Source organism: Ranitomeya imitator, chromosome 9 (assembly GCF_032444005.1).
Source record: "Ranitomeya imitator isolate aRanImi1 chromosome 9, aRanImi1.pri, whole genome shotgun sequence".
In the NCBI taxonomy this organism is placed as follows: Eukaryota; Metazoa; Chordata; class Amphibia; order Anura; family Dendrobatidae; genus Ranitomeya; species Ranitomeya imitator.
This window is the reverse complement of record NC_091290.1, coordinates 9,053,252-9,079,980: the sequence shown is the minus strand read 5'-3', so window position 1 is coordinate 9,079,980 and position 26,729 is coordinate 9,053,252. Positions and strand designations below refer to the sequence as shown.

Genomic DNA, 26,729 nt, shown 5'->3' with positions numbered 1-26,729 from the left:
ACACACCTGTCAATTCGAAGAAGACAGTGTCCTCGATTGAACAACACATCAAACCTCGTTGTTGCCATGGAATCATTGAAATCACAAAAAAAAAAAAAGAAGACGACGACACGAACCTGCCTAATTAGCTTCATGGCATGAGTAACCAACGCCACCTGACTGCGCGTATTCGGAGGTTTTTGGGAGACGCAGCGGTGATTAATGCCACCTCCTGGGGGCAGCAACAGGAAAAATGGACTGGTAAATCAACAACACCCTGTAATGATGGAGTAGTGGAGTCAGCTGGCGAAACGCGTTGTGTGGGTGTTCTCAGGGGAGCCGATGACTGAAGGTGGCAACGAGCTGGTTAAGATGCCCCATCCAGGCAGATATAGCGCGTTAATGCCCAATTAAACAGCAGAGGAGGACGCGGAGATGTGATGGAACCGGTAATTACCACGAGGGCTGGCGAACGCCGCGCACTTTTACTTATATATTTAATAATTATATCCGTCCAATAAATTTTGTTGCGAACAACACCTTTGCGTTCACTTTTTCTCTTTTTCTCCTGGGATTTTGCAGCTTTCTTATAATTTTTTATTTTTTTTGGAGGGGATAAGAGCGAGGTGTTGAGATTGTCATTATACTGGTATAAGGCGGCGATGCTCGCTGCGCTGTCTGTCGAGGCACGCTGCCCAGTCAAGCTGAAAATCTATTTTGGGTGTCTGGGGAGAAAGGGATAAGAGAAGTCACACTCCGGTTAGCATATGTCGCAGATGTAGCGAGCAAATCCTGACACACCGGGCCTCGCGACTCAGGGACACTGGGGTTTTTGTGGTTTGCCTTGTTAATACCAACCTGCCTGACCCCAGCTTTTATTTTCTATCCTGGCCTGAAAAATAAAAATGTAATTGGTGCTGAGATTATGGGAAACATGCACGACAACTGGGCCCTGGGGGAAAATAAGTAATCGCCCCTCCACCCCAGACCGGCAGGGACTCGTCCCACCTCCACCCCAGACCGGCAGGGACTCGTCCCACCTCCACCCCACGCTGGCAGGGACTCGTCCCCCCCCCCTCCACCCCACGCCGGCAGGGACTCGTCCCACCTCCACCCCAGACCGGCAGGGACTCGTCCCACCTCCACCCCAGACCGGCAGGGACTCGTCTCCCCCCCCCCCTCCACGCCGGCAGGGACTCATCCCCCCTCCACCTCACGCCGGCAGGGACTCATCCCCCCCTCCACCCCGGCAGGGACTCGTCCCCCCCCTCCACCCCACACCGGCAGGGACTCGTCCCACCCCCACCCCACACCGGCAGGGACTCGTCCCACCCCCACCCCACACCGGCAGGGACTCGTCCCACCTCCACCCCAGACCGGCAGGGACTCGTCCCCCCCTCCACCCCACGCCGGCAGGGACTTGTCCCCCCCCTCCACCCCACGCCGGCAGGGACTCATCTCACCTCCACCCCAGACCGGCAGGGGCTCGTCCCACCTCCACCCCAGACCGGCAGGGACTCGTCCCCCCCTCCACCCCAGACCGGCAGGGACTCGTCCCCCCCTCCACCCCACGCCGGCAGGGACTCATCTCACCTCCACCCCAGACCGGCAGGGACTCATCTCACCTCCACCCCAGACCGGCAGGGGCTCGTCCCACCTCCACCCCAGACCGGCAGGGACTCGTCCCCCCCTCCACCCCAGACCGGCAGGGACTCATCTCCCCCCCCCTCCACCCCGGCAGGGACTCGTCCCACCCCACACCGGCAGGGACTCGTCCCACCTCCACCCCAGACCGGCAGGGACTCGTCCCACCTCCACCCCAGACCGGCAGGGACTCGTCCCACCTCCACCCCAGACCGGCAGGGACTCGTCTCCCCCCCCCCCCCCTCCACGCCGGCAGGGACTCATCCCCCCTCCACCTCACGCCGGCAGGGACTCATCCCCCCCCTCCACCCCGGCAGGGACTCGTCCCCCCTTCCACCCCACGCCGGCAGGGACTTGTCCCCCCCCTCCACCCCACGCCGGCAGGGACTCGTCCCACCTCCACCCCAGACCGGCAGGGACTCGTCCCCCCCTCCACCCCACGCCGGCAGGGACTCATCTCACCTCCACCCCAGACCGGCAGGGGCTCGTCCCCCCCCTCCACCCCACGCTGGCAGGGACTCGTCCCCCCCTCCACCCCAGACCGGCAGGGACTCGTCCCCCCCTCCACCCCACGCCGGCAGGGACTCGTCCCACCTCCACCCCAGACCGGCAGGGACTCGTCCCACCTCCACCCCAGACCGGCAGGGACTCGTCCCCCCCTCCACCCCACGCCGGCAGGGACTCGTCCCCCCCCCCCTCCACCCCGGCAGGGACTCGTCCCACCCCACACCGGCAGGGACTCGTCCCACCTCCACCCCAGACCGGCAGGGACTCGTCCCACCTCCACCCCAGACCGGCAGGGACTCGTCCCCCCCTCCACCCCACGCCGGCAGGGACTCGTCCCCCCCCCTCCACCCCACGCCGGCAGGGACTCATCCCCCCCTCCACCCCGGCAGGGACTCGTCCCCCCCTCCACCCCACGCCGGCAGGGACTCGTCCCACCTCCACCCCAGACTGGCAGGGACTCGTCCCCCCTCCACCCCAGACCGGCAGGGGCTCGTCCCACCCCCACCCCAGAAAGCAGGGGCTCGTCCCACCCCCACCCCACACACCGGCAGAGACTAGTCGCCCCCCTATACCCCACACCGGCCTGGACTTTGCAGTTAACCACTTTTTCTTGCTCTAGACCAATAGAGACTTTACGATTAACCCATTGCCTGCTGGATACCACCTGGGCAGGAACAGCATTTGTACCTGGATCATGCTGCCTGATGGAGCACAAACGTTTCTTTACCAAGACAACCCGAACATTATTACTAATGGGTCATGGAAGGAGGAAGGAGACATTTATACATTTTGCATATGGCAAAGGAGCTTCAAGTTTGCAACATGGGCCGTAATCACTAACTACACCATGTGGAGGAATTATTTGGATATGGAACTGTAGTTGTATTTTTGCATTGTATAGATCGATATTGTGGCCAATGCAGCAATATTCAGGTCAAGAGACCAGTCCACATGTATTGGCGTTTTATACCATAACTAGAATATGTATGTAGTTTATTTATGAAGTTTTCAGAATAATGCAATGAATACACAGGATTCGGCCGACCGGGCGCGACCAATTAGCGAAGAGTGGTTCAAATTCAGTGCCAATTCGCGGCCGGACTGCGCCTGTCGCTGATTGGTCACGCCCGGCCGGGCGTGACCAATCAGTGAAGCCAGGGCCAGCTCCAGGTTTTTGAGGGCCCCGGGCGAAAGAGTCTCAGTGGGCCCCCCCTCTAACACATCACGATTCATGATGCACAGATACAGAAGAGAAATATACCACAGCCAAGTAGCATATAACACAGCCACGTAGTATATAACACGACCACATAGTATATAGCACAGCCCACGTAGTATATAGCACAGCCCACGTAGTATATAGCACAGCCCACGTAGTATATAACACAGCCCACGTAGTATATAACACAGCCCACGTAGTATATAACACAGCCCACGTAGTATATAACACAGCCCACGTAGTATATAACACAGCCCACGTAGTATATAACACAGCCCACGTAGTATATAACACAGCCCACGTAGTATATAACACAGCCCACGTAGTATATAACACAGCCCACGTAGTATATAACACAGCCCACGTAGTATATAACACAGCCCACGTAGTATATAACACAGCCCACGTAGTATATAACAGCCCACGTAGTATATAACACAGCCCACGTAGTATATAACACAGCCCACGTAGTATATAACACAGCCCACGTAGTATATAACAGCCCACGTAGTATATAACAGCCCACGTAGTATATAACACAGCCCACGTAGTATATAACACAGCCCACGTAGTATATTGCACAGCTATGTAGTATATAGCACAGCCCACGTAGTATATAGCACAGGAACGTATTATACAGTACAGCTCACACAGCCACGTAATATATTGCAGTTACGTAATATATAGCACAGCTCAGCAGTATATAGCACGGCCACGTAGTATTATATTGCCCAGCCACGTAGTATATTGCACAGCCCACATAGTATATAGCATAGAGGCGCAGTATATAACACAGCTTATGCAGTATATAACACAGCCCACATAGTATATAGCACAGCCCACGTAGTATATAGCAACGTGGGCACCATATCCCTGTTAAATAAAAGAATTAAAATAAAAAATAGTTATATACTCACCTTCCGTCGGCCCCAAGATCCAGGCGAGGCATTTAGCGATGCTCCTCACGACGCTCCGGTCCCAAGAATGCATTGCTGTCTCGCGAGATGATGACGTAGCGGTCTTGAGAGACTGTACGTCATCATCTTGCGAGACCGCAATGCATGGCCCGGAGTGTCGAGAGGAGCGGGAAAGGCGCCGGAAGGTGAGAATATAATGATTTTTTATTTTTTTTATTATTTTTAACATTAGATCTTTTTACTATTGATTCTGCAAAGGCATCATCAATAGTAAAAAGTTGGTCACACAGGGTTAATAGCAGCGTTAACGGAGTGCGTTACACCGCGGCATAAAGCAGTGTAACGCAGCCATTAACCCTGTGTGAGCGCTGACTGGAGGGGGACAGAGAGTAGGAAGGGGCGAATTCGCGGCCGGACTGTGCCCGTCGCCGATTGGTCGTGGCCTCAGCGACGCGGGATTTCTGTGACCCTTAGACGATTATATATATAGATTGCGAACTCCACCGATGCACCTGGATAACGACCACTGGTGGGACATGAAATTACGTGGTCCATTTAAAAGCTTAAAAAAAATGTGAGTATAAACGTGATAGTGTTAGTGCCACGTCAACCAATCTGCCAATGCAAGTTTAGGATAAGAGTCCCGAAATGTGCAAAAAAGGCATTCACGTGTTCCGCTGCGGCCTCCCAGACATTACAGCGTTCCATCCGCAACAAGCGCGCCGCTGTGCAGGAATTGTGAAAGCGGGATTGCAGTGTACGATCTGTTGTGTCATATCCTGGCGCGCAGCGGAGCAGCAATGTAATTGCCTTACCAGGTACAAATATTTCCTACGGCATAAGGGACAGCTGGCAATCCTGCCCGTAGAAGACAATGGACGCCAATGTCAGATTCAATAAGGGACTAATTGTATCATAAAGGCAATTAGCCAGGGCAATTAGAAGACCCAGTGTGCAAGAGCCAAGGAAAATAGAAGAAAACAGTCTTCATTCAGACACATTAGTATATAATGAGACATTCAGGGGAAAAAAAAATTATATATATATATATATATATATATATATATATATATATATATATATATATATATATATATATATATATATATATATATATATCTACTATATAATTGATTAAGGGTCTGTCTGTCCTTCTGTCACGGATATTCATTGGTAGCGGCCTCTGTCTGTAATGGAAATCCAAGTCGCTGATTGTTTTGCCACGACCAATCAGCGACGGGCACAGTCCGGCGGCAATATGGCCGCTCTTTCCTCCCCGCAGTCAGTGCCCGCTCCATACTCCCCTCCAGTCAGCGCTCACACAGGGTTAATGGCAGCGTTAACGGACTGCGTTATGCCGCTGTGTTACGCACTCGGTTAACGCCGCTATTAACCCTGTGTAACCAACTTTTTACTATTGAGGCGGCCTATGCGGCATCAATAGTAAAAAGATCTAATGTTAAAAATAATTAAAAAATTTAAAAGTCATTATATACTCACCGTCCGTCGGCCCCTCGGATCCAGAACAGGCCTTTCCCGCTCCTCGTGACGCTCCGGTGACCACTCCATGCATTGTGATCTCGCGAGATGACTCACAAGACCGCTGCGTCATCATCTCGCAAGACCGCAATGCACTCTTGTAAACGCTTCCTGGATCCGGGGGCCATTTGAAGGTGAGTATATAACTTTTTTTTTTTTTTTTTTTTTAACAACAGGGATATGATGCCCACATTGCTATATACTACGTGGGCTGTGCAATATACAGTACTACATGGGCTGTGCAATATACTACGTGGGCTGTGCAATATACTACGTGGGCTATGCAATATACAGTACTACATGGGCTGTGCAATATACTATGTGGGCTGTGCAATATACTACGTGGGCTGTGCAATATACTACGTGGGCTGTGCAATATACTGTACTACGTGGGCTGGGCAATATACTACGTGGGCTGGGCAATATACTACGTGGGCTGGGCAATATACTACGTGGGCTGGGCAATATACTACGTGGGCTGGGCAATATACTGCGTGGGCTGGGCAATATACTACGTGGGCTGGGCAATATACTACGTGGGCTGTGCAATATACTACGTGGGCTGTGCAATATACTACGTGGGCTGTGCAATATACTACGTGGGCTATGCAATATACAATACTACATGGGCTGTGCAATATACTACGTGGGCTGTGCAATATACTACGTGGGCTGTGCAATATACTACGTGGGCTGTGCCATATACTACGTGGGCTGTGCCATATACTACGTGGGCTGGGCAATATACTACGTGGGCTGTGCAATATACTACGTGGGCTGTGCAATATACTACGTGGGCTGTGCAATATACTACGTGGGCTGTGCAATATACTACGTGGGCTGTGCAATATACTACGTGGCTGTGCAATATACTACGTGGCTGTGCAATATACTACGTGGCTGTGCAATGTACTATGTGGGCTGTGCAATATACTACGTGGGCTGTGCAATATACTACGCATACATATTCTAGAATACCCGATGCGTTAGAATCGGGCTACCATCTAGTGTGTACGTATTATATTTGTTCTTTTTTGTTACCAAAGTTTGGAGAATTGCTGCTATACCCAAAACATTGATAATTCACAAAAAAGTCACCTTTGCAAATAAATTATATTTTAAATTTAAAAATGGTTGCTGTCATTTCAAAGTTTGCATAAATAAAGAGTATGTGAGATTATAACAAATTCTGTAATAAGCCTCATCAGAAAAATCAGTTTCTTTCTCCATTTATGAGCCACTTCTCTCCTGTCTCCTGAAGTCATCATTCACTCTGAAAAGCTGATAAAATCCACCTTAAATTACGGCAAGATGGACTGTCAACTCACTCAGATGTCAGATTACAGCGGTCTGTTGAAGTTTTTGAAGAGGTGGCTTGAGAAGCACAGTCACAGAACAGAAGAGCTTCAGGCTTCAAGCAACTGTTCTACCTCCCTCCAGAGTTGCATTCACAGCCACACCGCTCAGTACTACTGTATAATGGTGTCTATGCTTCTGCTGTTTTCTAGTAAGTGTTTCTCTCGCCCCACAGCTGTTTTCACAGTCACTCTGCTCGGTATTGCTGTATAATATCCTCTATGCTTCTATTGCTTTCTAATAAGTGTTTCTCACCTCACAGCCGCTTTCACAGCCACACAGCTCAGTATAGCAGAAATCCCTCATGTTTGTGTATGGGAAACATAGCAGCTTGTCTCCACCCTCTAGCTCAGAGAAAACTGAAAAATGTGAGAGAAAACCTATAGAGGGGAAAAAGTAGTGAATAATGCAGAACACAAATCATAGAATGGCCAGAAATATCGTTATTCCTCACTTACAACAACTTATTCTGACTGTTCATCAGAAATGACAAACACTAAGTAAAAGCAGGATTACAGTCAGGGAATGAGAGGAGGCCTCCAGCCACAGCTCTGCAATCTCCAGCCGATAACTGACAGACAATTCATGAAGATGTAATTACACATTAATATGATATGTAACCTAATATCTCACAGCATTATAATCATACTATAGTTCTGAACAGAATATAAATGAAGCCCCACATTACTAAGCATGAGAGCTGTGTACACCTAATGATGAAATGACATCTACTATATGGAAGAACTAGAGAAAGGGGACGTCTGATAACATTGCGGACAGCCCGGGTCACATATACTCCCTAATATCCGCATGTTGTTGGAGGAAAGTGAGCAGAAGCCGCTCCTTGCATTGCACGCTGTATGTGCCGCAGACAATTTCTACCACTCAGTTCTGCTAATTAGCGCTGATAGACGTCGCCGCCGCTGTGTCGCACACATTGCATAGGGAAAAAAATATATATATCACACAGTCGTCTTATCTGTGGCAGTCCCTTAAAAAGACATGTCAGTAGCAGAGTCAGAGGAAGCAGCCAGCAATCACACCGCCATCCTAATCAGCGCACCGCCTGACACCGCCGTGACATGTCCTTCTATAAGGCAAATACCAAATTAGACCCCGATGCTCGTCTCCCGGGGCCGGAGCGACCAGAACAGGATAAATAGACGCGAGGGAGAAAAACTCCTGATTTATGAAGATGCGAGTAATATCCTCACTCATTGTGACATGGGAAACCGCTCAGGTTGGGACGGTGACAGTGATGGAAAGAGACAGGACCGCTTACTGGATTACCAAAAAAGGGGGCAGCAGAAGCACAAGCTGCTATTCTGGGATCCGTCTCTGCGTCCTACAGACATTAATCAGCAAAGAACAGATCAGTAGGAGCCGGGCGACGGATGATGATGATGGTGACGGTATAAGTTAGGGAAACCGAACCCAAGATATGGAGAGAAGTGCTGGCGGCACATCTTACCCACGGATATCAGGGTTTCAGCCTCATTGTCCCCTGGGGTACAAGCTTATAACCTTCGGCCCCCCCACCCCCAGTATATAACCTTCGGCCCCCCACATGCTTTCCGGCCCCTCGCCTCCAGTATATAACCTTCGGCTCCCCACGTGCTTTCCGGCCCCTCGCCTCCAGTATATAACCTTCGGCCCCCCACACGCTTTCCGGCCCCTCGCACCCAGTATATAACCTTCGGCCCCCCACATGCTTTCCGGCCCCTCGCCTCCAGTATATAACCTTCGGCTCCCCACGTGCTTTCCGGCCCCTCGCCTCCAGTATATAACCTTCGGCCCCCCACATGCTTTCCGGCCCCTCGCACCCAGTATATAACCTTCGGCCCCCCACATGCTTTCCGGCCCCTCGCCTCCAGTATATAACCTTCGGCTCCCCACGTGCTTTCCGGCCCCTCGCCTCCAGTATATAACCTTCGGCCCCCCACATGCTTTCCGGCCCCTCACCTCCAGTATATAACCTTCGGCCCCCCACGTGCTTTCCGGCCCCTCGCCTCCAGTATATAACCTTCGGCCCCCCACGTGCTTTCCGGCCCCTCGCCTCCAGTATATAACCTTCGGCTCCCCACGTGCTTTCCGGCCCCTCGCCTCCAGTATATAACCTTCGGCTCCCCACGTGCTTTCCGGCCCCTCGCCTCCAGTATATAACCTTCGGCCCCCCACGTGCTTTCCGGCCCCTCACCTCCAGTATATAACCTTCGGCCCCCCACGTGCTTTCCGGCCCCTCGCCTCCAGTATATAACCTTCGGCCCCCCACGTGCTTTCCGGCCCCTCGCCTCCAGTATATAACCTTCGGCTCCCCACGTGCTTTCCGGCCCCTCGCCTCCAGTATATAACCTTCGGCCCCCCACATGCTTTCCGGCCCCTCGCACCCAGTATATAACCTTCGGCCCCCCACATGCTTTCCGGCCCCTCGCACCCAGTATATAACCTTCGGCCCCCCACATGCTTTCCGGCCCCTCGCCTCCAGTATATAACCTTCGGCTCCCCACGTGCTTTCCGGCCCCTCGCCTCCAGTATATAACCTTCGGCCCCCCACATGCTGCGGTTACTACCATGTGACAGAGCGGCCGGTGGCGCGGAGCTCCTGATCCCAGCGCGGGCCTGTAATACGACCACCAGGGTCACAAGTCCGTCCACGACATTTCTTCCTCCTGAATCTTCTCCATCACCTGTGAGTGGTATTATTGAGAAATGGAAGGAACCGCAGCAACTCGGCTACAAAGGAAAGACCCCGTAATGTTACAGAGCGGGGGGCCGAGTACGGAGGACAGAAAAGTCACCACTGCTCTGCTGACCCCATAACTGTGGAGTCCAGACCTCCTCTGATAGCAGAACAAACACTGCGCCCCCACCAGGAGCTTCATGGCTGAGCAGCTGCACACAGCCGTACATCACCAAGCACAATGCCGAGCGTCGGATGGAGCGGTGTAAAGCCGCCACCACTGGACTCTGGAGGAGACGTGTTCTGTGCAGTGACGGATCGCACTTCTCTATCTGATGGAGGAGTCTGGGTTTGGTGATTCCAGGAGGACGTTCCCCCCTGACTGCATTGTGCCCCCTGTACAGATGGCGGAGGGGGATAATGCTATGTCATCAGGGGGCGGCCTCGGACCCTCATCTTCAGCACAAGACATTGTGGACAATTGTATCTTCAGCTTTGTGGGAACAGTTTGGGGAAGACCCTTATCTGCCCCCCATGACTGTGCCCAGTGCACAAACTCCATACAGATATTTTGGGGGGAGAGAACATGATCGGCCACACAGAGCCCGGACCCCAAACTGCACCCAAAACCTTTAATAACGCTCTCCCTCGTTATCCTTGTGCAGAAAACGGGGCGAGAAATCACTCAAGGAACCCATGAAGAACGACAGTGATATTCACAGATAACATCTCAAGAACAGGAGGAGCCTTTACTTCAAGAAAAATAAGCAGCGAGTGATGGACTCTTTTTCATGTGCAATGGTGAAGAAAAAACAACCGGAATATGTAGTCCAGTGTAGGTCCTGGTGCGGAGGCCGCCCCATAACTCCTCTGCTCACCGGTAACATAAATGGGGCGTGGGGGTCCGAGTCTTGTTGCAGATTTTGCATTCGGAACCAAGAGCTTCAGGTCACCGGTTGCCGACCCATGACCCGATGGATACAGGATAGTGACCCCTGACCCGATGGATACAGGATAGTGACCCCTGACCCGATGGATACAGGATAGTGACCCCTGACCCGATGGATACAGGATAGTGACCCCTGACCCGATGGATACAGGATAGTGACCCCTGACCCGATGGATACAGGATAGTGACCCCTGACCCGATGGATACAGGATAGTGACCCCTGACCCGATGGATACAGGATAGTGACCCCTGACCCGATGGATACAGGATAGTGACCCCTGACCCGATGGATACAGGATAGTGACCCCTGACCCGATGGATACAGGATAGTGACCCCTGACCCGATGGATACAGGATAGTGACCCCTGACCCGATGGATACAGGATAGTGACCCCTGATGGCATTCACACCGGTCACCCTACTGCATGATGGCTGCAGTCAATGTGAGAAACACTCAGACAAGATTACGGGGAAAAAAAGAAGTTCTGAAAACTTATAAAGAGCATCAGATTCTGGGAGGTTTGGGGAAGCTTCTGCAGTATCAAAATTTGCTAACTCTTCTGGGAGGTGGTCACATTTTTTTGGAGACCTCCAGGACATTCTGGTAGAGTTGATGTGTGTCCATACGTCATAACTGGCAGATACAAAGTAACAATGCATTACCCGGGTACGGAGGTGTCGACAGGGTCAGCTTAAGTCTAGGGACCCCCATACCTTGAGTGGTGGCTGCACCTTCTGCCGAGGTCCCTTTTCTAATATGTCAGACTTTTTTATAGTATAAGGAAGAAAAAAAAAAAAGAAAAAAGGAGTCTCTCGAGTAAAGAGCTGTAACTAACTTAAGAAGTCGGCTGCTTTATTAGCAAGAATCCAACTCAACATCTTGTGGTATTCTTATTAGTCTGCCGAGGTACAGCGGAAATCACGCATCTCCAATTAATGAGACGAGCCTTGGCACAGACGAGGTGGATCTTAGTAATTACTGCAATTCACATACTTAATCCAATGTATTACACTGTACAATATAAATATAGATCCATCATTTACACTTGGAAATGACATTAGGTCCGGGCTGCAGCTAGTGACAGCGCTGCTCAAGGTGAATAGGCTGGACCCCCGGGGAAGAGGCGCCTTCACTAACGGCATCATTCAGACAACAATATGGCATTGACTTGTCCATCAGTAATCTGGAGCAATCTTCTTGGAAACACACGATGCGTGCGCTAGCCATGCCCAAGGGTGAAACGCATGGTGCATGTGCCAGCCAAGCCTGGGGAGAAAACACATGACGTATGAGTCAGCAAAACACGGAGAACAACGCATGCGCCAGCCAAGCCCGGGGAGAAAAACGCGTGGCGCCAGCCAAGCCCGGGGAGAAAACACATGACGTATGAGTCAGTCAAGCCCGGGGGGGGGGGGGAGGGGGGATGCGTGGAGCCAGCCAACCCCGGAGAGAGAGACACATGGCGCCAGCCAAGCCGGGGGAGGAAAACACGTGGTGCCAGCCAACCCCGGGGAGAAAAACACATGGCACCAGCCAAGCCCGGGAAGAGAAACACGTGGCGCCAGCCAAGCCCGGGGAGGAAAACACGTGGTGCCAGCCAACCCCGGGGAGAAAAATGCATGCGCTAGCCAAGCTCGGGAAGAAAAATGCATGCACCAGCCAAGCCCAGGGAGAAAAACGCATGCGCCAACCAAGCCCGGGGAGAAAACGCATGCGCCAACCAAGCCCGGGGAAAAAACGCATGCGCCAACCAAGCCCGGGGAGAAAAACGCACGGTGTGTGCGCCAGACAAGAATGGCGAGGCCAGGCGCATGTGCTAGCCATGTCCGGGTGGTAGTGTAGGGGTGTTTGAGTGTGGGTGCTAGCCAAGCTCATGGGGGGGGGGGACGCAGGGCGCGTACGCTAGCCAAGCGCAGGTGAGGGGGGGAATGCAGGGCATGCGCGCTAGCCAAGGCTGGGATGAAAAACGCAGGCACGTGCGCGTTCTGCTGAGGAGGGGTAGCACAAAGCAGTAAGGACTCCATATGCCGGCTTACAATTCTGTGCACTGAGCCTTGTCATACGCATTAGCTCCAAGTCGGAACCCACCCTTACAAAGGCAGAGAGTTTACACTTCCCTTTCAAAAGATCCAGTTCTGTATAGACGCCATTGTTCCAGAACTGATGTGTGGAAATACGAGGATATGGACACAATCCCAGCAGAATATTACAGCCCTCTTACAATTACTCAATGGCTCCATTGGCGCAGGTGCCAGTTCTTATCCTCGTGCTAAATGTTTGGACCCCATAAAGAGAACACTTCCTCCTCCATTCCCTGGCAATAAAGGCTTATAACACAGGTCTGCCTTCAGCGATGACGACCTCTGGACCTGGCCTACTTTCTGAAGGTGGAACATAGCGGTGCGGGGTCTTGTCGAGTTGACGGCTTCCATTTCTATAGAAAGCAGCTCGGGATGAACTTGTCCCTTCCCCGCTCCTGTTTCTAGGCAGGTTATTTGCATTAAAAACTGCAAAATGAGTTGGATATTCGACGCAAGGACACAAAGACGACATGTTTGTTCCGCTAATTGCACATTGTTACACCGGGTCAAACATTGCTGAAAATGTACGCAGCCAGTCTGTAACAGTAAGTCTGGAGTCTGCGGAAGCCCAAAAAGGAAAGAACAGCAAAGAAGGAAAAGATCGAAGCCCCTTCAGCTTTCTCTCGGCACAGTGGCGCTTCTGGCTACCAACAACAAGGGAAATTCAAGACAATGGGAGCTTGCAGTACCCTTCATGGCCACTATATAAATCTATGGCGCTATTCCCCTTCCAGGAAGTAGAAGAGCTGCAATCAACTGATCGAAGTCAGACCCCACAATCTGATATTCACCACCCATCACACAGATAGGGCTTTAGTATTAATACCTGGAAACCCCCTTTTAAGGATCGGCAGCCAAACCTCCACGATTAGTAAGTGGTGCCACAACTTGTTGTAAAATCCCTTTAAATCAAAGACTATATCCAAGTAAACGGCTGACCAATAAAAAATCTCTACGTCCGCTGTAAGGTTTGGGAATCCAGCAGACAGTACTCAAACATGAAGTGAAAATATTTAATGATAATCGGCCCCCATCTACCATATGTATCCTTCGCTGTCACCACACGTCTTCTTCGTGTACATCGCACGGTCTTGCAGTATTTCTCCCGCTTGCTCTAATGAGGTGGCATCCATCTGCTTGCTTCGTATAGAATATGGCCTGACAATAATATTCATTTCTTGTATGTTTTCTCCTTTGACATACATTAATATTCAGCAAGTCAATGATTTCATCCCAAAGTGACCGGATGCCGTAAAGCAGATCGCTTGAATCTGTGAATCTACGACTCCCAACAGCCTATGGGTGGTACGATGGGAGTTGTAAATTTACGAAAAACGTGTGGAGACCACAGATTGTGTCGAAGAGCTCGGTACCTTGCCTTAGGCGTCGGCACTATTGGTCTTCTCCAGAGATTGGCATTTTTCACTTCCACTCAATCACTCCGATCTTACCAGACATGGCTCCTAAGACCTTCTCCACTTCATTCATGCGAAGATTTGCATGGAAATGAGGCCACCAACCTTTCCCCAGTCTCGGAGGGAACCATGATCAACCACAGATGACCGTTTCAGATACCTACCCACTTCCTGGGACATCACCCAACAGGAGCCCACCCAAAGAAAAAAGGCAGACTAGTGAGAACAACATTTTTTGCTTTTGGGTGAGGCATATGATTCATCCCCCAACCAATTGATCACCAACTCCAAGGTTTCCCCCAAAATCTGCCCACCATGCTGCCATGACACCGCACAAGAAAAAGGTCTTCTTCTACCGCCCAGTACCCAACCCATGGATTTGATCTAAAATGTCTAGGTAAACCCGCAGGTAACCATTTAACCCATCTATGCCTATACCAAAACCTTCCACTCCTTGTGGATTACTATACGAATACTTCTGTAATATGGCACGTATTGGCATCATACATTCCAGCCAATAGCGCTTCTTGTGCTGGGATAAACCAGTAAACCATACTGGAAAAGGGAATACGGTAATGTAGACCCCACTCAAAAGTGAGCGTCGCTGCTCATCTTGGGGGTCCTTCCCGTGCAGTTTATTAGATTTCCACAGAATTGTATGGGCGCCATATTCATACTAGGCAACAGTCTGCATTATCCAGGGACAATCCAAAAAACCAGACCGCTAGCCGGAACCGTATGGACCAAGGATCGTCCCACCGAACGCCCGCTCTCCCTTTAACGTGGGCATAGCGCTACTCAGACAACATATGGTGGGGGGTAAAAGTGTGGCAATGCTTTATTGAACCACAAAAACAAGCAGATAATATGTGGAAAAGTCCCAGTACAGTACCCAAGATGGTGCACATTACAGAGCCTCACCCTTCCGCTGACCCGCCGGGACAATGGCAGATGTTACATCAGAGCTTCCAGGGCCGACTATTCCCAGCTGTGGTACAGAGAGGAGGTTACAACAAGCGTAGGAAGATGACAGTCCATACAAGGTACAAGACCAGTTGACATGAGAGTCACAACCTGGCTTATCCAAACATCTCAATGGAGCCAGGTGACCGGTGGGTCCCAATCCTGGCTTTCTCCAAACGTATCCATGGTTCAGCGATGGTCAATGGAGCAGATCTGTCTTCTTCCATCCGGAGCCGAAAACCCCCTGGGTTGTTTCCTGTAGAATGATAGATCCGTGTCCCTCGTGATGGTGCCATGATACTGGCTGCTATCCTGTCTCCGGTCCTTTGGATGTATGGGGTTGGACACACCTGTAGGGTGGGCACTCTTAGCACCCTCCATCTGCATTTTGCAGATCCCACGGCTCGGAGTATTACCTATCTAAATGTACTATGTGGACCTTAAATCGAGCTAGTCACTAATTTTTATTAAAAAATAAAATTTTGCACACATTAATTTGTAACGTTTTTTTTTTCCCCCCCAAGCCCTTTTGCGCATACATTTTGTTCCATGGAGATTACTTGAGCCGTCATAAAAATGTCTAAAATCCAACTCCCACTCACCTGTCAATCAACATTAATTCATCACTCTCTGCTTATTTTAATACTGCATTGAATCACTGACAGTAAATCCCTCTATAGATGCAAATTATGCAGAAACCAAACTTATCAGTTAAGAAAAACAAAATTTAATTACTTCCAGTCCAGGAGTCTGCTCCTGACAAATCCCGGTGGGGAGGACAACCGTCATCTAGAGCAGTGTTCCCCAACTCCAGTCCTCAAGGCCCACCAACAGATCATGTTTTCAGGTTTTCCTTTGTTTTGCACAGGTGATGCAATTATTACCTGGGCAAGACTAAGGAAATCCTGAAAACATGACCTGTTGGTGGGCCTTGAGGACTGGAGTTGGGGACCCCTGATCTAGAGTACAAAATCTACATAGGCCATTTCTTTGGGTTTTTTTTGCAGCCTTCTGATTGGACAACGCCCCATCAAGAGTGACATGCGCCGTTTTTCCCCCCCATCAAGCAGTTTTCAAATCCCAAAGTGGGGAAAAAAAATAAAAAAAATAAAATAAAAACACTCAAAATATTGAACAGCAAAGTGGTTTTACAAAAATGAGTGGGAAAACTCTGGCAAGCATTTTTAGGCGACTTTTTATTTTTTACCCTCCCCCCCCCCAGCAGGATGGAGGGAGGCATCTATGGTTTGTACGACCTTTATATCTGTGTTGGAGATGGAGCATCTGTCACAAATGCCATTAACAGTTACACAGCGGGCAGCGCTACTCATGGCCGACACCATGGCAAAACCTCAATGGGTACATCAGGTGCCATTGATGGAAGTCAACTTTGCTTTCCAAGGTTCGGGAATGTGAACACAGAAGTGAACCCCCATCGTCACCCCCCAGTTATATATGATCCACTCACTGCGAATGCAGCCGCAAAGTAGACCATATCACAAAACAACATTCTCACGTGAAGAACGACGTGTACAAAGGTTATCAGAGTCTGCAAAAATTCTGCCGGTGAGATAGTGTTCCGCATCGCACACTTTCTGCTCGACAATCAGATTAACTGTCCAGCAGTAACGATGGGAACAAGAGTATAATGTAAAATTAACAAGAGGGTTTTCTATTTTTGTATAAATAAAAGTTAAAACATTTTTTTTTTTGCTGAGGGTTTGACCACTGAGACCCCCATTGATTTCTAGAAAAGGGGTCCTCAGATGGGACTTAGCTGCTTGGGGTTCAAGATGGTATCTGGTGGGCCACGGAGGTCTGGAGAGCGCTCAGGAGGTGCATGAAGACTAAAGAGAAGTCTGAAGAATATAAAAAGGTCTGGACAACAAAGAGCGGTCTGGACAATAAAGAGCGGTCTGGAGAGGACTAAAGGGGTCTGCAAGAGGAGTCGCTATTCCGAAAAAGGACAGTGGTGTCCGAAGAGTGAGAATAAAAAAGGGGCAGAGGAGTCTATGATTCATATGTTGTTGCATCGTCACTGTGGCCAATGACTGGCAGCAGCGCTCAGGTGTTGACCAGGTTGGACGAGATCGGCCAAAAATCATCCCATCAGGATGGAGAAGCGACGGGAGAATCCATGGGCGAGTAAATACAGAAGTTAAGACTGATTTAGGTGCACAAACCAGTCTAATGTCCAGGAACTGTGCGGATCCTCCGGCTCTGCCACTTGTCAGCCATCGTGGGGTCTCTGCTAGAGATGGATTACACCTCACAACAGGCAGCGAGCAGCAGGTTAGATAGGAGACCCCCAATGGCCGGCACTTTGGAGGGAGGTTTCAGAGGTAACAATTCCTAATGTGATTTGGAGATTGATTATCAAAGAAGATCAAGATGTCTAATAGTACAAGGACCCCATTTAATGCTCCTTAGCTGCTAAGTGCCAAGTTCCCCTGTAATCGCTGTAAATTTACACAATCTCTTAAATAGATATTTGCAGAAGTCGCCGGTTGGACGGTCGGCGCCTGTCGTATTTAGGCGTAATGTTCCTTTAAAGATGCAGAACAATGTGATGCTAATCAGGGCTCGCTCCCATCGATTCACTTTGTTCCTGTGGTTAGTTTGTGTCTCTAGTGTTGACATCATGTATAAAATGAGGACGTCCTGATAATTATTATGTGCAATTATATTCTAGACTACATGAACCGTAGCTCCAAAAAAATCACCCACGTTCACAAGCGCGCATCGATCACGGGCCAATTTACCAGTTATTTTCTCGCTGCAGTAATCTGGGATTAATTCAGTCATTCATGTTGAACGACATGACGCTGGCTGGTCTTAAAGGGGACTGGTCTGAAAATGCAATTTTCGATATGGTCTGAATACAAAGCAAAAGAATCATGGCTCCTACGAACGCTCTTGGACCTTCCTAGTGAAATCTTCTACAATCGGAAGATTTGTAATGTTTTGTTTTTTTAAGCTCAATATTAATCGATCACTGATCAGCTGATTACATGCTTGCCCTTCAGTGTTTATAGTCACAGCGCCGCACATTTTGTAGTGGCCGTGCCTGGTACTGCACCTTAGTCCTATTTATTGAATGTGGAGCCATTCCTGGTGATCGCTCAAGGGGACAACTTCAACATATATAAATTATCTCTGAACGCACTGGAAACCCCTCGTTCTCTGCAGTGTAATGCATCCCCCGGACTCCTACATTCAGGGACTCCTAGCTGCGTCATGGGCATACAGAGTATGGCACGTTTGCAGATTCACTGTGGGGGATCAAGTTTTGGGCAACTTGTGCCAGTTACAACCTGGGGTGGATCATCCGTCGCATTGTATTCCCCAATGGGTGCATGCTCCACTTGTTAGTCACTGTGCCCATTGTGTAAAGCAAGTTATGGCCGCTGCTTCGACAAAGGCACAAGGAGCCTGTTGGACATTTTGCTGACTCCACTCAATGCATCCGGTAGATGAAATCTTCAGACTGATAAGTGGCACTTTATTAATAAGCCCTCTGTGTATAATGCATTTGCCCCTGGTTCCTATTAGCTTTTTCCATCCAGTACATGCTCCCTCCCTTTCAGATCACATAGTAATGTAATCCATCTTCACTTGCAGATTGCCACAAATAATGCAATTGTCATGCACGCTGCTCCGTCAGGAGACATATAATGCGATTCCCCTGCACTTCATGGAAGGTCTGTCCACCGGTAATGCAATTATCCGGTACTCTTGGGCAGCCCACATACAATGCAATTCTCCAGCACCATCTCAGATGTGTTCACAGATAATGCAATTCCATAACTAGTTACATATGTTATCGCATTCTGCTGCGCTGTAATAGACCTGCAATACCCAGCGTCTCCGGCCAGAAATACCGCAAGCCTCTTACATGGGCTCATGTTCTACCATGGCACAATTACACTTTATATGACTTCTAATCACGATTAATCAAGTCATGTCACACTACAATATTTATTAAATATATCAATAACTTGGCACTCAAAGGAATTTTTGAACAAATTTCTTGATTTGAGTTTCTGTCCATAAATAAGTACAGACGTTTCGGTCTCAAAACGACCTTCATCAGTGTGCCGGACTGCACAGGGAAAGGGCAGGAAAAAGTGGGCGCAGTGTCCCGCAGAGTATTCTAGCTTATTGGGAAAGGTCAAGATAGAAGGCAGCGTGGTGACCGCGGTATCCACCACCTGTGCACAGAACAATACGGCGGTCACCATGCTGCCTTCTATCTTCACCCTTCCCCGTAAGCTAGAATACTCTGCGGGACACTGTGTCCACTTTTTCCTTCCCTTTACCCTTTTCCTTTTGGACCGTACTTGAGCACCTATTCAGGAGTGACGTGATTTTTCTTAATTATAATACTACAATACCAGGCTGGGTCATACCCTTCTGCATCCGCCCAGCCAGGACCACAGACAGCCTGCCCTCCCGCATCCTCCCAGGCGGGTCAACAGCACACCCTCCCAGGCGGGTCAACAGCACACCCTCCCAGGCGGGTCAACAGCACACCCTCCCAGGCGGGTCAACAGCACACCCTCCCAGGCGGGTCAACAGCACACCCTCCCAGGCGGGTCAACAGCACACCCTCCCAGGCGGGTCAACAGCACACCCTCCCAGGCGGGTCAACAGCACACCCTCCCAGGCGGGTCAACAGCACACCCTCCCAGGCGGGTCAACAGCACACCCTCCCAGGCGGGTCAACAGCACACCCTCCCAGGCGGGTCAACAGCACACCCTGCCAGGCGGGTCAACAGCACACCCTCCCAGGCGAGTCAACAGCACACCCTCCCAGGCGGGTCAACAGCACACCCTCCCAGGCGGGTCAACAGCACACCCTGCCAGGCGGGTCAACAGCACACCCTCCCAGGCGGGTCAACAGCACACCCTCCCAGGCGCGCCCACAGCACACCCTCCCAGGCGCGCCCACAGCACACCCTCCTGCATCTTCCCAGGACATAAACATCTCTAGCATTCTTCTGCATCCTCCCAGGCGGGTCCATAGGCAGCTCTCCCGCATCCTCCCAGGCGGGTCCATAGGCAGCTCTCCCGCATCCTCCCAGGTGGGTCCATAGGCAGCTCTCCCGCATCCTCCCAGGCGGGTCCATAGGCAGCTCTCCCGCATCCTCCCAAGCGGGTCCACAGGCAGCTCTCCCGCATCCTCCCAAGCAGGTCCACAGCACACCCTCTCACATCCTCCCAAGCGGGTCCACAACACACCCTCCCGCATCCTCCCAGGCGGGTCAACAGACCCCCACCCGCATCCTCCCAGGCGGGTCCATAGAACCCCACCCACATCCTCCCAGGCGGGTCCATAGACAGCTCTCCCATATTCCTCTGCATCCTCCCAGGCGGGTACGTAGACATCTTGCATTATTCCGCATCCTCCAAGGCAGGTCCATAGACTGCCTTCCCAAGTGGGTCCACAGACCCCCTCCTGCATCCTCCAAGGCGCCTCTATAGACTGTCCTCCCTCATCCTCTCAGTTGGGTTCATAGGCGGCTCTCCCGCATCCTCCCAGGCGCGTCCACAGCACACCCTCCCAGGCGCGTCCACAGCACATCCTCCCGTCTCCTGCATCTTCCCAGGTGGGTCCATAGGCAGCTCTCCCACATCCTCCCAGGCGGGTCCATAGGTGGCTCTCCCACATTCTCCTCACAGGCGGTCCATAGGCAGCTCTCCCGCATCCTCCCAGGCGGGTCCATAGGTGGCTCTCCCACATTCTCCTCACAGGCGGTCCATAGGTGGCTCTCCCACATCATCCTCACAGGCAGGTCCATAGGTGGCTCTCCCACATCCTCCTCACAGGTAGGTCCATAGGTGGCTCTCCCACATCCTCCTCAAAGGCAGGGCCATAGGTGGCTCCCCTGCATCCTCCTCACAGGCGGGCCCATAGGCGGCTCTTCCACATCCTCCTCACAGGCAGGTCCATAGGTGGCTCTTCCACATCCTCCTCACAGGCAGGTCCATAGGTGGCTCTTCCACATCCTCCTCACAGGCAGGTCCATAGGCGGCTCTCCCACATCCTCCTCACAGGCAGGTCCATAGGCTGCTCCTCTGCATCCTCCTCACAGGCAGGTCCATAGGCTGCTCCTCTGCATCCTCCTCACAGGCAGGTCCATAGGTGGCTCCCCTGCATCCTCCTCACAGGCAGGTCGATAGGCTGCTCCTCTGCATCCTCCTCACAGGCAGGTCCATAGGTGGCTCTCCCACATCCTCCTCACAGGCAGGTCCATAGGTGGCTCTCCCACATCCTCCTCACAGGCAGGTCCATAGGCGGCTCTCCCACATCCTCCTCACAGGTAGGTCCATAGGTGGCTCTCCCACATCCTCCTCACAGGCAGGGCCATAGGTGGCTCCCCTGCATCCTCCTCACAGGCGGGTCCATAGGCGGCTCTCCCACATCCTCCTCACAGGCGGGTCCATAGGTGGCTCTCCCACATCCTCCTCACAGGCAGGTCCATAGGCTGCTCCTCTGCATCCTCCTCACAGGCAGGTCCATAGGTGGCTCTACTACATATGTACAATTTGATTCATTGCTCAACATACTCATAGGTCTTACAACATATAAGACTGAAATATCTTCTCAGCCCCAACCTTTATATAACAATTCACAGATACTTCAAAATTACGTTTCATCTGAAAAGGTATCTTCTACACCGGCTCAGTGGATAATTCTAGAATGTATTCTCAATCCTGACTACTACTGTGTACATGACACATTCTCCGAGCATACAATGTATCATTCTGTAATCTCTGTCCAGGCCTGACTACTAAATACACCACATTCTCCATCACCACCTTAGACCTCACTATAGACCGTTGTGTTTTATCTCAATTTTCCAGGATATTTTGATAATTCAGCGATGTACAATGTTTCAGATTCTTCTCATACTATGATATAATAAGACTCTTCCTCCCCTTCTCGGTCCACATTACACAGGTGGCTGATATCATTGCCGAGTGCCGCACACTATGAAGGCAGCACGGCTCTGCTACATCTCCTCATTACTCGCTACTGGCCTCCTTAGACATCTCCTGTAAGCGCTCAGCTTCCTAGAATATTTGCTGGGTTGCAGGATATATGTGTATCACATCCTATACACTTTTCATCACCTTGGCGTCCATTGTGCAGCGCTACTGAAAAAATTATTGACACCTCTCTCCATTCTTTCTTTCATAACCCCAACCTCTCACTTTACTGGAGATAAAGTTACAGCTTTCACGGAGTTTCTCCGCTGCAAATCAGAATCTTTCAACTACACATCTGACCTGATATAGAAGAGCAGATTCCATTATTTAACCCTTTGCTAAGTCTTGTACCGAACTGCAGATCATTGGGATGTCACCTAATTTATAAAACTCTGCTGTGCTGCACCCCTACCTGCCCCACCCCCAACACCAAGTCTTCCCCTCACCAGAGGCAGTGATTCAGTTTGCCACCTTGGCATGTCGGCACATACTAAATGCACCCCCACTGCTTGCCATAAGAACACAGACGTCCATGTACTTGTTCCATACACTAGGTACCCCGCTGTAAATGCACCCCCACATCTTTGTGTAAAAACACAGTAGTCTTGTTACTTGCCCCATATACCATGCTCCATCCCTGGCACACCTCCACTGCTCGCTGTAACAGTACAGTAGTCCATTTACTTGCCCCATATACCAATCTCCAACCCTGGCACACTGCTCACTGTAACAATACAGTAGTCAATTTACTTGCCCCATATACCATGCTCCATCCCTGGCACACCTCCACTGCTCGCTGTAACAGTACAGCAGTCCATTTACTTGCCCCATATACCATGCTCCATCCCTGGCACACCTCCACTGCTCGCTGTAACAGTACAGTAGACCATTTACTTGCCCCAGATACCATGCTCCAACCATGACACACTGCTCACTGTAACAGTACAGTAGACCATTTACTTGCCCCATATACCATGCTCCAACCCTGACACACCTCCACTGCTCGCTGTAACAGTACAGTAGTCCATCTACTTGCCCCATATACCATGCTCCAACCCTGGCACACTGCTCGCTTTAACAGTACAGTAGTCCATTCACTTGCCCCATATACCATGCTCCAACCCTGGCACACCTCCACTGCTCGCTATAACAGTACAGTGGTCCATTTACTTGTCCCATATACCATGCTCCATCCCTTGCACACCTCCACTGCTCGCTGTAACAGTACAGTAGTCCATTTACTTGCCCCATATACCATGCCCCAACCCTGGCACACCTCCACTGCTCGCTGTAACAGTACAGTAGTCCATTTACTTGCCCCATATACCATTCTCCATCCCTGGCACACTGCTCGCTGTAACAGTACAGTAGACTATTTACGGTACTTGCCCCATATACCATGCTCCATCCCTGGCACACCTCCACTGCTCGCTGTAACAGTACAGTAGACCATTTACTTGCCCCATATACCATGCTACAACCCTGGCACAATGCTCACTGTAACAATACAGTAGTCCATTTACTTGCCCCATATACCATGCTCAATCCCTGGCACACCTCCACTGCTCGCTGTAACAGTACAGTAGACCATTTACTTGCTCCATATACCATGCTCCATCCCTGGCACACCTCCACTGCTCGCTGTAACAGTACCGTAGTCCATTTACTTGCCCCATATACCATGCTCCAACCCTGGCACACCTCCACTGCTCGCTGTAACAGTACAGTAGACCATTTACTTGCCCCATATACCATGCTCCATCCCTGGCACACCTCCACTGCTCACTGTAACAATACAGTAGTCCATTTACTTGCCCCATATACCATGCTCCAACCCTGGCACACCTCCACTGCTCGCTGTAACAGTACCGTAGTCCATTTACTTGCCCCATATACCATGCTCCAACCCTGGCACACCTCCACTGCTCACTGTAACAATACAGTAGTCCATTTACTTTCCCCACATCCCAGGCTCCAACCCTGGCACACCTCCACTGCTCGCTGTAACAGTACCGTAGTCCATTTACTTGCCCCATATACCATGCTCCAACCCTGGCACACCTCCACTGCTCGCTGTAACAATACAGTAGTCCATTTACTTTCCCCATATCCCATGCTCCAACCCTGGCACACCTCCACTGCTTGCTGTAACAGTATGGAGTCCATATACTCGCCCCATACACCAGAATCCCATCACTTGGAGCCTACTCTCTTCTGTTTGCCCCGGCATCTTATGTGCTGTACAGGAGACGTTGAGCCGCTGGTGCCGGGCACTGATCCCGCACTTCTATGCCATCTAGACATCGCCTGCAGTCCTTGGGGGAATCTCACCATTATCTGCTCCGCTCGGGGGTCCGTCTACATATAGCAGGCGGCTCCCCAGTACCTTGCTTCCCCTGTTAGGAGCTGCATTCTGCATGGCACCCATGTGGCTCGTGCACCAGACTCAGGTTGGCAGGGGCTTACCAATGACAACATTATTGACCATTAAATGCCTCACACCTTGAAAAATAACCCAAATCCCCTGCACCCCCACCGCCCATGCTATGGCTGCCAGGTGATACATTTGGGATTCTCCCTCCCCCGCGGCCCCCCGGTCACCTGATCTGACTACAGACAGATATATATTTGGGGGGGGCTTTTTAACACCAGGCCGGGACGATTGGAGACAATATATATATATATATATATATATATATATATATATATATATACGATGGCGGCCAACAGATTATTACAGATACTGACACGATCAGTCGGCGTCTCACCCTACGATCAGTCGGCGTCTCACCCTACGATCAGTCGCCGTCTCACCCTACGATCAGTCGCCGTCTCACCCTACGATCAGTCGCCGTCTCACCCTACGATCAGTCGCCGTCTCACCCTACGATCAGTCGCCGTCTCACCCTACGATCAGTCGCCGTCTCACCCTACGATCAGTCGGCGTCTCACCCTACGATCAGTCGGCGTCTCACCCTACGATCAGTCGCCGTCTCACCCTACGATCAGTCGGCGTCTCACCCTACGATCAGTCGCCGTCTCACCCTACGATCAGTCGGCGTCTCACCCTACGATCAGTCGCCGTCTCACCCTACGATCAGTCGCCGTCTCAGCCTACGATCAGTCGCCGTCTCAGCCTACGATCAGTCGGCGTCTCACCCTACGATCAGTCGCCGTCTCAGCCTACGATCAGTCGCCGTCTCACCCTACGATCAGTCGGCGTCTCACCCTACGATCAGTCGGCGTCTCACCCTACGATCAGTCGGCGTCTCTCCCTACGATCAGTCGGCGTCTCACCCTACGATCAGTCGGCGTCTCACCCTACGATCAGTCGCCGTCTCAGCCTACGATCAGTCGCCGTCTCAGCCTACGATCGATCATTTGCCGATATCCACAACGGCCAGGAACTTTTTTTTTTGCTAAATCGCGATTGGTCAACAAGTTGTTATTGGGGTCCATAAAATATTCAGACATTACATGGGACTGACTCATTGTAAGTTATGGTAAAGATACAATCCAATGTCCGTCTGTCATGGGGCCCCTGCACTTACCGGAGTCCTCCCAGGTGACGGCCCCTCCTATCCCGGAGCTCATGGCGCCTCGGTCCCCTCCTATCCCGGAGCTCACGGCGCCTCCTCGGTCCCCTCCTCACACTTCCTCGCTCCGGACATCCCACGTTACGTTCGGAGAACTCCCGCTTCCCGCCCGCTCCCCCCGAGCTCCGCGCACCGACTGCTCCCGCCGGCGGCCGGCCGGGACTAAACAGCCGTGACGTCACCGCCAGCCCGCCAATCCCAGCGCGGTCCCCGGCTCAGCATCCACCTGGGTGACGGCACCCCTTCACTGCCGGCCTGTGCAGGAATGCGCGCCGCTCCGGAGGCTGCAGGACGCGGACACTTCTGCTGCTCCACGAATCCTACAGCTGGCAAACTTCTTTTTCATTTTTGGCCACAGTTTCATTTTTTTTTCTTTTATTAACCTCTTTTGGGGAGGTGAACAGCGATTCTGTCATTATTTTTTCACTGTATTAGATAAATATTATGATATGTCTTTATTTTTACATTTTACTTATCCTGGAGAAACGATGATAGGGATTTTTATTTATTTTTATATTTTTCATAGGTTTTTTTATGGGTTTTTTTAATCGCTAACCTGGGGACTTGTACAATACACTGAATTAATGTAATATTGTAGTTTATTGCAAAGAGTTTGTATGTTCTCCCCGTATTTGCGGGGGTTTCCTCCGGGTTCTCCGGTTTCCTCCCACATTCTAAAGACATACTGATAGGGAATTTAGATTGTGAGCCCCATCAGGGACAGCGACGATAATGTGTGCAACCTGTAAAGCGCTGCGGAATATGTTAGCGCTATATAAAAATAAAGATTATTATTGTTGTAAAACTATACAGCCCAGCCACATACATGGGGGACACAGGTGGGTGAGGGCTTTCTGTAACCCTTAGATTGCCATGAATACGCCATCTGC

General features: G+C 50.9%; 1 protein-coding gene across 1 annotated transcript in view; it reads right to left on the bottom strand.

Moving 5' to 3' along the window:
- The window catches only part of CHRM4 (cholinergic receptor muscarinic 4), a 48,780-nt gene extending 22,803 nt beyond the window's left edge, over window positions 1-25,977 (bottom strand). Inside the window, exon 1 of the mRNA XM_069740523.1 lies at window positions 25,795-25,977. Within this exon, the coding sequence (XP_069596624.1) occupies window positions 25,795-25,837 (43 nt within the window). The 5' untranslated portion in view covers window positions 25,838-25,977. The remainder of the gene's footprint in view (window positions 1-25,794) is intronic.
- Between the last annotated feature and the right edge of the window lie 752 nt (window positions 25,978-26,729).